Source organism: Coenobita brevimanus, chromosome 111 (assembly GCF_032717465.1).
Source record: "Coenobita brevimanus isolate Jiangsu-jjx chromosome 111, ASM3271746v2, whole genome shotgun sequence".
NCBI classification, from domain to species: domain Eukaryota; kingdom Metazoa; phylum Arthropoda; class Malacostraca; order Decapoda; family Coenobitidae; genus Coenobita; species Coenobita brevimanus.
The window spans coordinates 33,049,001-33,062,949 of NC_137064.1; the positions used below are offsets into that span (position 1 = coordinate 33,049,001).

Below are 13,949 nucleotides of genomic sequence, written 5' to 3' on the forward strand. Positions count from 1 at the left end.
CCGGCAGTCCCGTAAGAGTCCATGGAGAAGCAAAAGAAAGGGGAAACGAAGGAAGAATGTTTTAGTCACCCTCTCCATGTCGCTACGTTTTCTTATAGTTTCCCCTCGAACTCGCTCCGTTTTCTTTTACTATAGATTGTGTGTGTGTGTGTGTGTGTGTGTGTGTGTGTGTGTGTGTGTGTGTGTGAGAGAGAGAGAGAGAGAGAGAGAGAGAGAGAGAGAGAGAGAGAAGGGAGAGGTACTAGAGGGAGCAGAAAGTAAGAGGTAAGAAATCCAGGGAAAATGGAGAGAGAGAGAGAGAGTATTGGATACGGTTTCTGCTCTTAGAGTCTTGAAGGATTAGCGGTTCGGGGAAAGAAGAGGATCAGGGGAGACTCAGATAGATAGATAGACGGATAGATAGATTGATAGATCAGTAAATAGATAGATATGGCTTTCTGTTTTCCCCTGTCTATCCATACGTGTCTATCTTTAAACTTATCACTATCTCTATGAATATCCTTCTTTCTATGTCTGTCTATCTATCTATCTATCTATCTGTCCATCTATCTATCTATCTGTCCATCTGTAAGTGTCTATCTGTCTATCTATCCACCTATCTGTGTCTATCTCCATCTATCTATCTATCTATCTATTTACATTAAACCAGACACACACAACCATAACAAACACATTCTTTACCCAATAAAAATGTTAGCGAAACGTGCTACGCTCCAAATAAAGTTTAGCGAATTCCTAAGTTAGCAGAAAGTTAGCGAAGTTAGTTTTACTCCTGAATTTGCTAGATTCAAGGAAGGAGAAGAAGTTGGCGTGGAAAAATGGAGTGAAAGAGATGGTGGAGATTGTGGTCTGGGTAAGTAAGTGGAGCTGAGAGTATTTCGGGTGGATTTGGGAGGGAAAGAAGTGGATGTGGTGGTGGTGGTGGTGGTGGTGGTGGTAGTTAGTAGTAATAGTAGTAGTAGCATCTCCCTCTCTCTCTCTCTCTCTCTCTAAGGATTGTGAAATGTGTAATGGGTCGAAATGATTTAAAGCCCTTCAGTCCGATGACATTTTTATTTTATTCTTGCTATTACCAGAGAGAGAGAGAGAGAGAGAGAGAGAGAGAGAGAGAGAGAGAGAGAGTTCAGAAAATGGAAGGTACTGGAGTGAGCAGAAAGTAAAAGAGAAGATAAATCCAAAGACAATGAGGAGGTGTAAGAGAGAGAGAGAGAGAGAGAGAGAGAGAGAGAGAGAGAGAGAGAATAAATTGATTAAATAAATATGATAAGCACGGGGTATCTTTAAGTTGAATAATATCGCTTAGTATCACGTTGAAATTATTATTATTATTATTATCATTATTATTATTATTATTAGTAGTAGTAGTAGTAGTAGTAGTAGTAGTAGTAGTAGTAGTAGTAACAGTAGTAGTAGTATTACACAAGGCGCGTTGGAGGTAAAGGAATGTAGTGATAATGACATTTTAATCAAACAAATTCCACCTCTAGTAAAATCGGAATAAAGTGACTCGCCCAGCATGAGTCTAGTGTCATTGGTGAAGCTGGTAGGCACAGAAGTAGGCTTGTTCTGACGCCATTATGCAAATGACGTGCGCAGATATTGGTGAGATTAAAGCACGCTGGGTATATGCTCTCGGGTGTGGGAAAAGATTCGTGGGTATAGCTCACGCACACACGAACACACACACACACACACACACACACACACACACACACACACACACACACACACACACACACACACACACACGGGGAAGGTAAAGTCAACACGCCTCAGTAAACAACCACACCTCCCCTATTTATTCTCGTTTTCTTTGTCTCGTTTTCTTTCTCTTAATTTACTCTTATCCGCTTTGCACACTTCTGACTTCTTTTTTTTTTTTTCTCGCGTATTTAATCTTTCTCATGGTCGCCAGAATTTTAATATTGTCTTGTAGGTTGCTTAAGACAATTTTCTTCTTGATATTTTCTTCACATCTAGAACTTCCCCCCACATCATTACACCTCTGCTTCTCCCCCCCACCCCGTCTCTTCACCCTGACTCCTCCCAGCACCCGCTCACCCTCTCATAGCCAACCCCCCCCATCCTTAGACAGTCCCTTACCCTTACCCTTTACCCTCACCCTCACACCCTGACTCTCACCCCCACCCCCACCCCAACCCCCACCCTCACCCTTACCCTCACCCTCATCCTCATCACCCTCACCCCCACTCCCACCCTCACCCCCACCCCCACCCTCACCCCTGCCTCCATTCCCCTCACCACCCCCCTTCCCCTCAGTAATTGCCTCGTTTAAACTTGTAACGAGGGGAAGTTACTTGAAATAAATGCTTTAATGTTTAGTAATGACAAGCCAAGAGTTACGGAGACCATTAACGTGCTACGCCTGTATATTTAGCCACATATACAGTATGCCTACGCTTACTCTGCTCACTCTGCTCATTCTGCTCACTCTCCTTTGTGGTCATTTATCGGCTCTCTCGTCACTCTCCTTGCTCACCTTTATAAGTTACCTGCTCTCTCTCTCTCTCTCTCTCAGGGTCCCACTCCATAACAATAAGTTCCACTAGATATCGATTTTTTTTAATGAGTCTGAGAGCACTCCAGTTCGCCTCCAGATGCAGACTGAACTATAATGAGGACAGAGAGAGAGAGAGAGAGAGAGAGAGAGAGAGAGAGAGAGAGAGAGGGAGAGAGAGAATTTTACCCTCAACATAAGACGCACCCATGTCAAAATAATACCGCTAATCTCACTCCATTGACGGGTCTGAAAAATACCTCCACGTTTACTTGCGATAAGTGTTTCGTCAGTGAAAGGGGGCGTTGTGCTCCCATAGACTTTGTAACTTTTGTACTCTGGGGACGAAATTTCTTGTGTATATATGAAACCACCTGACGATTTTATTTCACTTTTTTTTTAGCATATGAGTTTAATTCACATAGTTTTTTTTTTTTTTTTTGGGTGGAAGGAGTGCATTGTTGGCATCGTTGGTCGTCATGGCAACTGCAGGCCTTACTACCACCATCCAGACCTTACTATAACCTTACTGTAACCACATCTGTCACCAGCACTACCACTCACCAGGACTACAACAGTACCACTACAACTACCAGACAACTCCACCTCACATACTTCACCACCACCACCACCACACATACTTCACCATCGCCACACAGACTTCACCACCACCACGACTACCACAGCCACCACCACGACTGCCACAGCCACCACCACGACTATCACAACCCCCACCATAATCACCATCACCACAACTACCACAACCCCCACCATAACCACCATCACAGATACCATCACCCATACCACAACCACAACGACCACCGTAACCACCACCACATCAACAACCACCACCATCCTAATGACCACTACAAATACCACCCTCTACTACCACAGCTACCACAACAACCACCATCCAACCACCACCACCACCACCACAAGGTCTTAGAGGATCACGCCCCAGCCTCGCTCAGTAATCCCAGGCAAATTTAATCAACTTGTATTTTTGCCTGTCCTTCTTACTGACCTGAGAGCTGGGGAGAGGGGAGGAGGGAGAGAGGGGAGAGAGGAGGGAGGGACGGGAGAAGGGAGAGAGAGGGGGAGGAGGGTGGCGATGGGGTAGGGAGGTAGAAGTGAGATGGGGAGAAGGGGGCAGGAGAGTAGGAAAGAGGAAGGGGAGATGAGAGAAGGGAGAGGGGAGGGAAAGAAGGGAGGGGGGAAAAGGAATGGAAAACGATGGGGAGATAAGAGAGGGAAGAGGGAGAAAGAAGGCAGGAAGAGAAATGAAGAGGGAAGAAGAGTTGAAGTAAAATATGGAAAATGGAGTGAAATGAAGAGGGAAGGGAAGAGGGAAGAGGGAAGAGGAGAAAGGAAGGGGAAGAATAGGGAGGGGGAAAAAAGAAGGGGAAGAGAAAGAAGGGGAAAGAGAAAGGGAGGGGAAAGGTGAAAGGGAAATACGGTAGAGGGGAAGGAATAGAGGGAAAATAAGGGAGGGAGAAGGTAAGGAGATGAGAGGAAGAAGATGTGGAGACGGGAAGGGGAAAAGGAAGAAGAAGTAAGAGAGAGAGAGAGAGAGAGAGCCAACTCCCCTCACTCCCAAGACGGTACAAAATATTTCCCCTTTAATTAAATTCCTTTGTGTGAGTTCTCGGGTTCCCATGTACGTGTGTGTACGTGTATGTATGTGTATATGTACATGTACGTGTGTGTGTGTGTGTGTGTGTGTGTGTGTGTGTGTGTGTTTCCAAGAACGTATTGAACCAAACCTTTGAAGTTGCATATCAGCCAGAAACATGATCTTGAGATGTCCTTTGCAGCTCTCGAAGAAGCCAAGGAGAAGGGCAAGAGGGAAGGTGGGTTCTGCGTGAGTGATACAGCAGATGAAGGGATGGTAACGGGTTGGTGAATTGTAGCCAATGGTAGTGTGCTTATTTTTCTATAAATTTTGCTCTCTGGACCTTCGAAGATGATGATGATGATGATGATGATAATGATGATGTGGGAAAAGAGGTCTGGATAATGATGATGATGATGATGATGATGATGATGCTGTGTTGTCACCATCAGCACACAATACCCATTATACTCCACTATTCTGTTCATATGTATCTTTCCCCCATTTGTAAGGAGAAGCATATAATTTCTTACTTTGTATAATTGGTAAGTGTTTTCCTCGTATGGTTTATTGTCAGGATGGTAGTAGTGCAAGTTCGTCTCTCTCTCTCTCTCTCTCTCTCTCTCTCTCTCTCTCTTTCTCGACTCGGTGCCACCACGTGAAGGTAATTTGCTGCCCAGTTCGTGAAATCGGCAGCATCGTGTGAGGCAGAGAGAGAGAGAGAGAGAGAGGGAGGGAGGGAGAGGGAGAGAGAGAGAGGGAGGGAGAGAGAGAGAGAGAGAGAGAGGGAGGGAGAGAGAGAGAGAGAGAGGACATGTTAAAAAATGTCAATACTGGAAATGACTCGCTTGGCAAATGGGCAGGAATGGAACACGACGGAAATAAAATTGCAAAATGACATGGCGTGAGAGAGAGAGAGAGAGAGAGAGAGAGAGAGAGAGAGAGAGAGAGAGAGAACGGAGACTGATGGAAGCTTGAGTGAATGATGACAGGGATGAAAATTAGTGTAACTGAAAGGCATTAGCTAGAGAGAGAGAGAGAGAGAGTCTTAGGTAATCATTTTTACTGAACATTATGAATATGATACGGTATACTGTGTGTGTGTGTGTGTGTGTGTGTGTGTGTGTGTGTGTGTGTGTGTGTGTGTGGGTGTGTAGGTTACAAGCCGAGTTCATCATCATTGTAACGCGACTCACGTATTTTTTTGCGTCATGCAGAGACGAATTTCAAAATACGGAATACGGAAATCAAGGTTGACACGGCTGACCTAATCTGCCATCGACTGGAAACTTGCTGAGGTCAACTATTTTCCTGTGTACCATTCCTCTTTGACCTCATTTTAGCCCATTCAGTCCGATGATTTACTAAGTTTAATCAGTCCACCTCCACACGATTTATTTCATTTAGGGAAAGATCCTTACAAGTCAGTGAGTTAAGGAGGCTACATGGAACCTTTCCATCTATCAATCCCTCTGTCTGTCAACCTCCCTTCTAATCTCCCTCCATCTCTCCTCATCTGTCAACCTCTCTCTTCTTTTCTCCCATCCTCTCTCCTCAATTGTCAATCTATCTCCTGTCTGTCAACCTCCCCCTTCTTATCTATCAACCTCTTCTCTTATTTATCAATCTCTCTCCTCATCTGTCAACCTCCCTCTTCTTATCTATCAACCTCTTATCTATCAACCTCTCTCCTCATCTGTCATGCTCTCTCATCATCTACCGCCATCTCTACCTCCTCCTCGTCTTGCAGGTCGACCTCAAGCACACCAAGCAGGAGAAGGGGAGCAACATCGTCAACCTCGGGATAGACCTTAAGGAGTTCTACGCCTCGGTGGAGTGGGACATCCTTGAGGTGCCCGCCAAGAGGAACCAAGAGTACTTCGAGAACCTGAGTGAACCCTACCCAGGTAACACGTTGATTACAGGTGAAGCCACGCACAGGTAACATGGTAATTAAAGGCACGGACAGGTAACTTAAAGGCACGGACAGGTAACGTGCTAATTAAAGGCACGTACAGGTAACGTGCTTATCAAAGGCACGGACAGGTAAGGTGCTACGGTAATTAAAGGCACGTACAGGTAACTTAATAAAGGCACGGACAGGTAAGGTGCTAATTAAAGGCACGGACATGTAGCGTGTTAATTAAAAGCACGTACAGGTAACATGGTAATCAAAGGCACGAACAGGTAACGTGTTAAAGGCACGAACAGGTAGCATATTTAAAGGCATGTACAGGTAACGTTAATTAGAGGCACGGACAGGTAACGTTAATTAGAGGCAGGGGCAGGTAACGTATATTTCCCTTCATTACAAATTGGGAACGCGGAAACGGGGTCATCACTGAGGTCAAATGAGGCGTGGTGCTGGCAGGTAACTTTAATTATTGAGGTGCGGCCCGGGAGAGGTGTGTGTGGGACTTTAATTTAGACCAGGTGAGTGCGAGAAGGTGAGGCAGTGACTAGCCAGGGAACAGATTTCACCTTTAAAAATTTATTCATGTTTCTGGCAGGTAATTTTATTCAAGTGGGAAGGAACTCTAAAAGCAAACGGTAAATAAGCCTGTAATATATCCACTTTATTTCAAAAACACTCCGGTAAACTGAATAAAATCGTTTAGAGTTAGCAAAGGGACTGAATAAATCGTCTGGTTGTGTTAGGGATGCAGGTGTGCCAAATACGGAGGAAAAAGATGTTAGCACAGTGAAGAGGTTAATTACTGAGGTGAGAGGCAGGTGTGGAGTAGCTAATTAGGGCCAGGTAAGTGAGAATCAGGTATCAGGCATTCACTATCCCAGGCATTTTTTTTTTTTCTTTTACATGAGATTCCTTAACCCTTTCACCTCTGCGGTTTATCTAGCATGACCAAAATCGTCTGGTGTTTGTGTGAGTAGGGTAAGTCCCCCTGTTTATAGTGATAAAAGTTAATTGAAGAGATTTTAGCTGTTGGAGGCGTAGGATTTCCCTCAGGTGAACAATATTAATCAGTGTTTACTTGAATATCTTACCTGTTGACGTTGTTAGTAGCGAAAGGGTTAAGGAAGCTCCCTGACACATCTTCCTCACCGACTTATTATGGATACGGCTGGCCAATATCGTTTCGTACGGTATTTATGGAGAGTATGGTAATAATAAAATGGTTTAAGTAGCAGAAAAGAGGACGGCAAGGTGTAATGAGCTAAATGAGTCACTTAGGAAAAGGTGTTAGGGGGCTTCCTTAACCTGTGAGAGTACGGGCCAAAATCTGTATGCTACCTGGATCTTGCCATTTGGTTAATTACGTGTGTTTTATTTTTATTTATTTTTTTATATAATTTTTTTCTGCTGTACTTTGATTTTTTTTTTTTTATCTTTGCTACTCCCAGATGGATTTTATTGAGCTTTTTGTAAATCTCTTTATTGACGGGTAAAGAGGATCGTTTTTATTCCAGTGTGAGGGTGAGAGATCCTGCTGAATAATAATAATAATAATAATAATAATAATTTTGATTTGTAGTAACTGGAGTAAAAATATCGACACTGAAGATTTGGTTGATTGGTTTGTTTGTCTGTTTGTCTGCCTGCCTGTCTGTCTATCAGTCTGTCTCGTCGTTTGTCTGTCACTTGGCGTGCATATTTCCCATTCTGTCTGTCTTCCTGTCTGCCTGTCTCCCTGTCCAGCTTTGTCTCTTTTTGCTCTGTTTTTGTGATGATCATTGCCTTTTTTTTTATTTTTTAAAGTTATCCTCTCTCTCTCTCTCTCTCTCTCTCTCTCTCTCTCTCTCTCTCAACATTGTATTTCTATTTTTGTGTGTAGTTTTTAAACCGATATATTCTCTCTCTCTCTCTCTCTCTCTCTCACACACACACACACACACACACACACACACACACACACACACACACACACACACACACACACACACATCCCATCATATTACCCCATATATCAAAACAGACGGGAAATTACAAAACAGATTCATATATATATTTTTTATTTTCATTCCTCCCAGACCCCCCCCCAAAAAAAAAAGAATAGGACTCGAAAAAAGGATAGTATGATCTATGGGGGAAATTTGTCTCTTGTTTTGTGGATATATATAAGAATTTGGGCCCCCCAAAAAAATTGTTGTATATATTGTGGTATCGTGATCCTTATGTCCTCAGGCGATAGGGGGGAATTTTCTGTGATTTAGGGATTGTGTTTTTTTTTTTTTTTTTTTTTTGGGGAGGCTGTTTTTATTTTGATTTTGTGTTGTTTTTTCTTTTTCTTCGTCTCCTCCTCCTCCTCTCTCTCTCTCTCTCTCTCTCTCTCTCTCTCCATCTGCTCATTTATTATCCTGTCTTTCTCAAGCCCTTTATCACCTGCCCTCCTCTACCACTGCTTAATTTAATCTAAGTAATATTCCTCGCATCTCTATATTTATCAGTGCCAGTCTGTCTTTATCGCCATATTATCTTCAGCCCTTGATTGTGTTCTGATTAATTTTATCGGTGTCTGTGTGTCTGTCTCTCGTAATTATCTCGTTTCAGCTCCAGTGTTAAGGTTAATATGTGCCAATTAATCGTGTGTGTGTGTGTGTGTGTGTGTGTGTGTGTGTGTGTGTGTGTGTGTGTGTGTGTGTGTGTGTGTGTGTGTGTGTAAACCTCAGCAACAAATCTTCAGTTAATATTGCAATGCTTTTCCATGTTAGTCTATTGCCTATCAGCTTATAATTTATGTTTTAGTCCATTTATAGTTTTGATAATGTATTTATCAGCAAGATAGTCTAATTACTATTCCATCAGTCTTTACTGGTAATATCAACGTTATCATTATGCTGCCAGTCAGTGTTAGTCATTATTATCCTGTCAATTCTTTATTTAACTGTCATTGTTATTTTTTTATTTTATCAGTCCAGTTATCAGTCAGTCAGTATAAATAACCTTTTTAGTGTCAGTGTTAATCTGCTTATTATTGGATTTTTCTAAATATTACTAAATTAATCTGAATATCGTCTGTTTTCTTTTCTCAGTGTATGTGTGTGTAAATCTTGAATTGCTTATACTTCTCCTGTTATATTCCTCTCTGTGCATACCTTAAAGTTTGTATGTAATTTTTGTATACATCTGTCACTCTCCCTGCCTCCTGTCTGTCTGTCTGCCCCTCTGTATGTCTGTCTGTACCCCTCTGTCTCTGTCTGTCTGCAGTTTCATCTCTGTCTGTCTGTGTCTCTGTGTGTATGCGTTTCTGTGTGCGTATTCCTCTGCCCATGTGTACTTCTGTGTGTATATTTCCGTGTCTGTGCTTCCATGTCGTATTCTTCTGTGTGTGTGCATCTTTTATTTTATTTTATTTTTTTGTCATATGCCCCCTTCCATCAGTGCCTCTTGCTATATTTACCATTATATATGTGTTTTAAATATGTCTCCTACATTTAAAGATTAATTCCTTTATATGTCAAATGTCAAAATATTTATGACTTTCTCTGTACTGTATATGTCACTCTCACTATATGTTAATCTTTATCTATGTGTATCTGTCTATCCATCTTTCTTTCTATCTGTCTATCTATCTATCTATCTATATACATATATTTATCTATCTATCTACTATCTATCTTTGTATCCATATGTCTGTCTATCTGTCTATTTATCCGTCTGTGTATCTATCTATGTCTATTTATCGATCTATATTTACCTATCCGTCTGTCTATTTGTATGTATCTGTCTATCTTTTTATCTGTCAATATCCACTTTAGACAGGGGATTTGCAAGGCTGGACAGGGATCTCAGTGGAATGTAATGAGAAAAACATATTAGGTAATACGTATCTACCCTTATGTGTATCTATCAGTATATTCTCTCATCTATCCATCCATCTCTTCTTTACTGACTGCTGGATTTGTATGCCTCTCTCTCTATACATATTCCTCCATCAATTTATATACCTCTATCATGTATTCCTCCACCTATTTTTGTTCTGTCTGTATATATGTATTTATGTATTTATCTCTATGTATTTGTCGTCCCATAATTGTCTTTCCATGTATCTCTCTATATGTAATTTGTCATTCTGCGTGTATTGATATCTTTTTATGTATTTTTCGATTTCTCCTTGTATTTCTTCGTCACTAACACCTCCTCCCCTCCACAGACATCACCTTCAACCTCACGATGAGACGCAAGACGCTCTTCTACACCGTCAACCTCATCATCCCTTGTGTGGGCATCTCATTCCTCACAGTCCTCGTCTTCTACCTGCCTTCCGACTCAGGAGAAAAGGTGAACAGGGGGAGAGGGAGGGGAGGGAGGGGTAGAAAGCTGGAGGGAAGGGATTGGTGAGGGTAGAGGGAGAGGAAGGGAGTGGTGAGGGAAGAGAGAGGGGAAGGGGGAGAAATTGGGAGGGGAAAGAAGTGGGTAGGTTAGTCTGAAACGTGAGAAAACATGGGAGATGAGAGGAAATGTTGGAGGAGAAAGGGAGGAAGGTTCAGCTATGAGAGAGAGAGAGAGAGAGAGAGAGAGAGAGAGAGAGAGAGAGAGAACGGTAGAGTGAACAAAAAGGAAAAGAAAGAAGAAAAATTAAGCAGAGAATGATAAAGACGAGGGGAGAGAGGGGAGAGGAAATAAGGAGGGGAGATGAAAGAAAGGTTGATAAGAGAAGATAGGTAGTCGAAAAGAGGAGATAAATTACAGGAAGAGGGATGAGGAATGATGATGAGGGGAGGGGAAAGTGAGAGAGAGGGAGAGAGGAAGGGGAACTTGGGCAAAAATACAACGGAAGGAAAAAATGAAATAAAAACGAAACAAAGTAACTAATTAGAAAGGTAGACGAAAAGAGAAATAGGACTAGAAGATAGAGAAAATAATAAAGATGGAAGGAAAATGAGAAACACTGAAGAAAGGAAAAAAAGGAGGCAAGAAAGAAGAAAAGAAAAAAAAATATGAGAGTGAGGTGTAGGAGTAGCAAAAAGAGCAAGTGAAAAACGAAAAATAACAGGAAAAAATAGACCGTTTTAAAGCCACATGAATAAAAAAAAAAAAAAAAAAAAGGAAGAGAAGGAGATGTAAGACAAAAGATATATTTAAATGAAAAAATTATAGAAAAAAGTTATTATAGGAGTTTATTCGCTTCAGTGTAATAATGTCTTTAATTTTTTCTTGTCAATACGATAACTTTAAATCTGTTTTTGGTAATATCGGATATATTTTATTTTGATTAAGTAAGATATTTTGTCGTATGTGGGATTTTGAAGGCTGCATCTAACCTCTTCAGTCCGATAAGTCTCCCCTATACTGAATGAAAGTGACTGAAGGTATGAGAAGAAAAATATACTAATTGAAGATGTTTTTGTTGTGAAGGAGTTGACTTGTGAAATGGAAAAGAGAGGAATGTTAGTGTGTGTGTGTGTGTGTGTGTGTGTGTGTGTGTGTGTGGAGAGAGAGAGAGAGAGAGAGAGAGAGAGAGAGAGAGAGGGGACGTGGAAGCGAATCAGACTGAAAGAAAGTGGAAGACATACTTGAAAATGAAACCAAGAGGGTGAAGGAAGATTGGAGGAGACGAGAGGAGAGAGGGGAAGAGGGGAGGGGAGGGGAGGAAGTGACGCAGAGGAGAGGAGAGGGGAGGGAGAGAAGGGGAGAGTGAGAATAAAGAGTGGAGGGTGGTTAGCATTTGAGGGGAAAGGGGGAGAAGAGGGAACAGGAGGGAATGACGGAGGTAAAAGGGGAGAGGGAGACGAAAGGAGACGAGGGGAGGTCAGACGGGACTGGATTGAGAAGGGGAGGAAAAGGGAGGGGAGATTGTGAGAAAGAGAGAGGGGGAGAGAGAAAAGAATGAGCGAGGAGAAGGTGAAGAGAAGAGAGGAAGAGAGGGGTAAGTGAGGGAGGGATATAGAAGGGGGAGAGGAGAGAGCGCTTTGGGAGGAGGAGGGAGAGGAGAGGAGAGAGGCTGGGGAGGTGAAGGGGTGAAGGGGAGCAAGGAGAGGGAGATTAAAGGGCGAGAAGAATCCGAGAGACAAGGAATCGACAGTAGTGAGGGGCGTTGGCTGCGAGTTAGAGAGAGAGAGAGAGAGAGAGAGAGAGAGGTCAGAAATTGGAATCGACTGGAAGTAATTTGCTGGAAATCCTGAAAGATAAGATTTTGCGTTGGACAGTTGGGTGCATCCGGAAAAGTCCTCCTTCTCTCTCTCTCTCTCTCTCTCTCTCGTTTAGACGATTTAGAAATGCTATACAGTCACCCAGATGAATGATTTATCCCTTCAGGCCGAGGATGTGATTTTTATTTGAATTTTAATTAGAGACGATTTTACTCAACTCAGGAAAGATTGTGTGTGTGTGTGTGTGTGTGTGTGTGTGTGTGTGTGTGTGTGTAATGAAATATAAAATCAGTCCTGAGCCTTCCTTGGTATATTACAATATATTCTTCATAAAAAAAAAAAAAATTATAATGTCAGGCCATAATCAAAATACCTGACGTTTAGGTGAAGAGGAAATTTGGGTGTAATGTGAAAAAAAAATTGGTAAGAATGTTTTTTTTTTTTTATAGCTTTCTTTGTGGACGAGAATTTGGATCCACATTATCTTTTCTTTCTTCTCATTTGCTCTTGCCTCCTTCCTCATTCCATTCTCACTTTGATCCATCCTTCAGTTTCTCCTTCTCTTCGATCAGCTTCTCCCATACCTTCCTCCTTCCCTCTTCACGTCCCTCCTCCTTTCATTCACTCGACGTTCTCTTATCCCTTCCTCATTCCTCTCTCACTTCCCTCCTTCCTTGTTTTTCCTTCTCTTCCTTCACCTACTTTCACCCTTTCCTCATTCCCTCCTCACGTCCCTCCTCCATTCAGTCCCTCCACATTCTCTCACCCCTTCCTCCTTCTCTCTTCCGTCTCATAAACGAAGCTGAATTCAACCACCAAAACCTTCAAAATAATCAACATCACAGGACAATAAAACAAGGGAGGAAACAAGAGAGGAGAGAAGGAGGAGGCAGAGGAGAAGGAAGAGGTAGAGGAGAGGGAGGAGGTAGGGGAGAGGGAAGGGAGGAGAGGAGAGAGGAAAATTAAGAAGGGGAGGAAGGTACAGAGAGGGGATTGGGAAGGAAGTAGAGGGAATAATGAGAGGCAGAGAGAATGGGGAGGAGAAGCGAAGAGGAAAAAGGGAAGGAGAGAGAAGGGAGAAAGGGGGAAGAGGAGTAATGTGAGGAGAGGAGAAGGAGGAGGAGGATAAGAGGAAAAAGGTGCAAAGGAGAGTGGAAGGAAGAGTAGAGGATAGAGAAAAAGAGAATGGAGAAGTTATGGGGGGTGTAAAGGAGGGTGGATAAGAGGAGAGAGGAAATCGAAGGGAAAGAGTGATAAGGGGATGAAGGAGTAAAGGCGAGGTGAGGAGAAGGGAAAGCGAAATAGGAGGAAAGGAAGAGAAGAGAGAAAGGAAAGAGAAAGCAGGGGGTTGAAGGAGAGAAAAAGAAAACGTGGAAGAGAGAGGAGGGAGGAAAGAAGAAAGGAGAGAGGGGGAGAGATAAAAGAGAAGGGGGGAGAGAAGGAGAGAGGGAATTGGGGGAGTGAGGGGGAGAGAAAGAGAGGAGAGAGAGAGGCGAGGGAAGGAGGGGGAGGGGAGAGAAAGGAGAGGCAAACTTCACCAGGAATTTTCCGCAGAAGTTCGTCAGCGGAAGTTGCTAATTACAAACCCCATCACACCTGGCCACACCTGAGGAACGCCGCGCCCTTAAGACAACACCTGTAGGCAGAGAAATACCACCCTCATTAACACCAGGGCTCCTATGACTCACTCACCTGAATGCACTCATGTCACTAATATAGAATACGCCTTTGGTTCCTTTTTCCTTGCATAAAAAAAAGTTCCGACCA

The 13,949-nt window shown here is 42.7% G+C and overlaps 1 protein-coding gene across 1 annotated transcript in view; it reads left to right on the forward strand.

Annotated features, from left to right (window-relative positions):
- LOC145417862 (acetylcholine receptor subunit beta-like 2) overlaps nucleotides 1-13,949 on the forward strand; it is a 359,174-nt gene that overhangs the window by 282,355 nt on the left and 62,870 nt on the right. Inside the window, exons 6-7 of the mRNA XM_080286481.1 lie at nucleotides 5,881-6,037; nucleotides 10,244-10,371. Of these exons, the coding sequence (XP_080142607.1) occupies nucleotides 5,881-6,037; nucleotides 10,244-10,371 (285 nt within the window). The remainder of the gene's footprint in view (nucleotides 1-5,880; nucleotides 6,038-10,243; nucleotides 10,372-13,949) is intronic.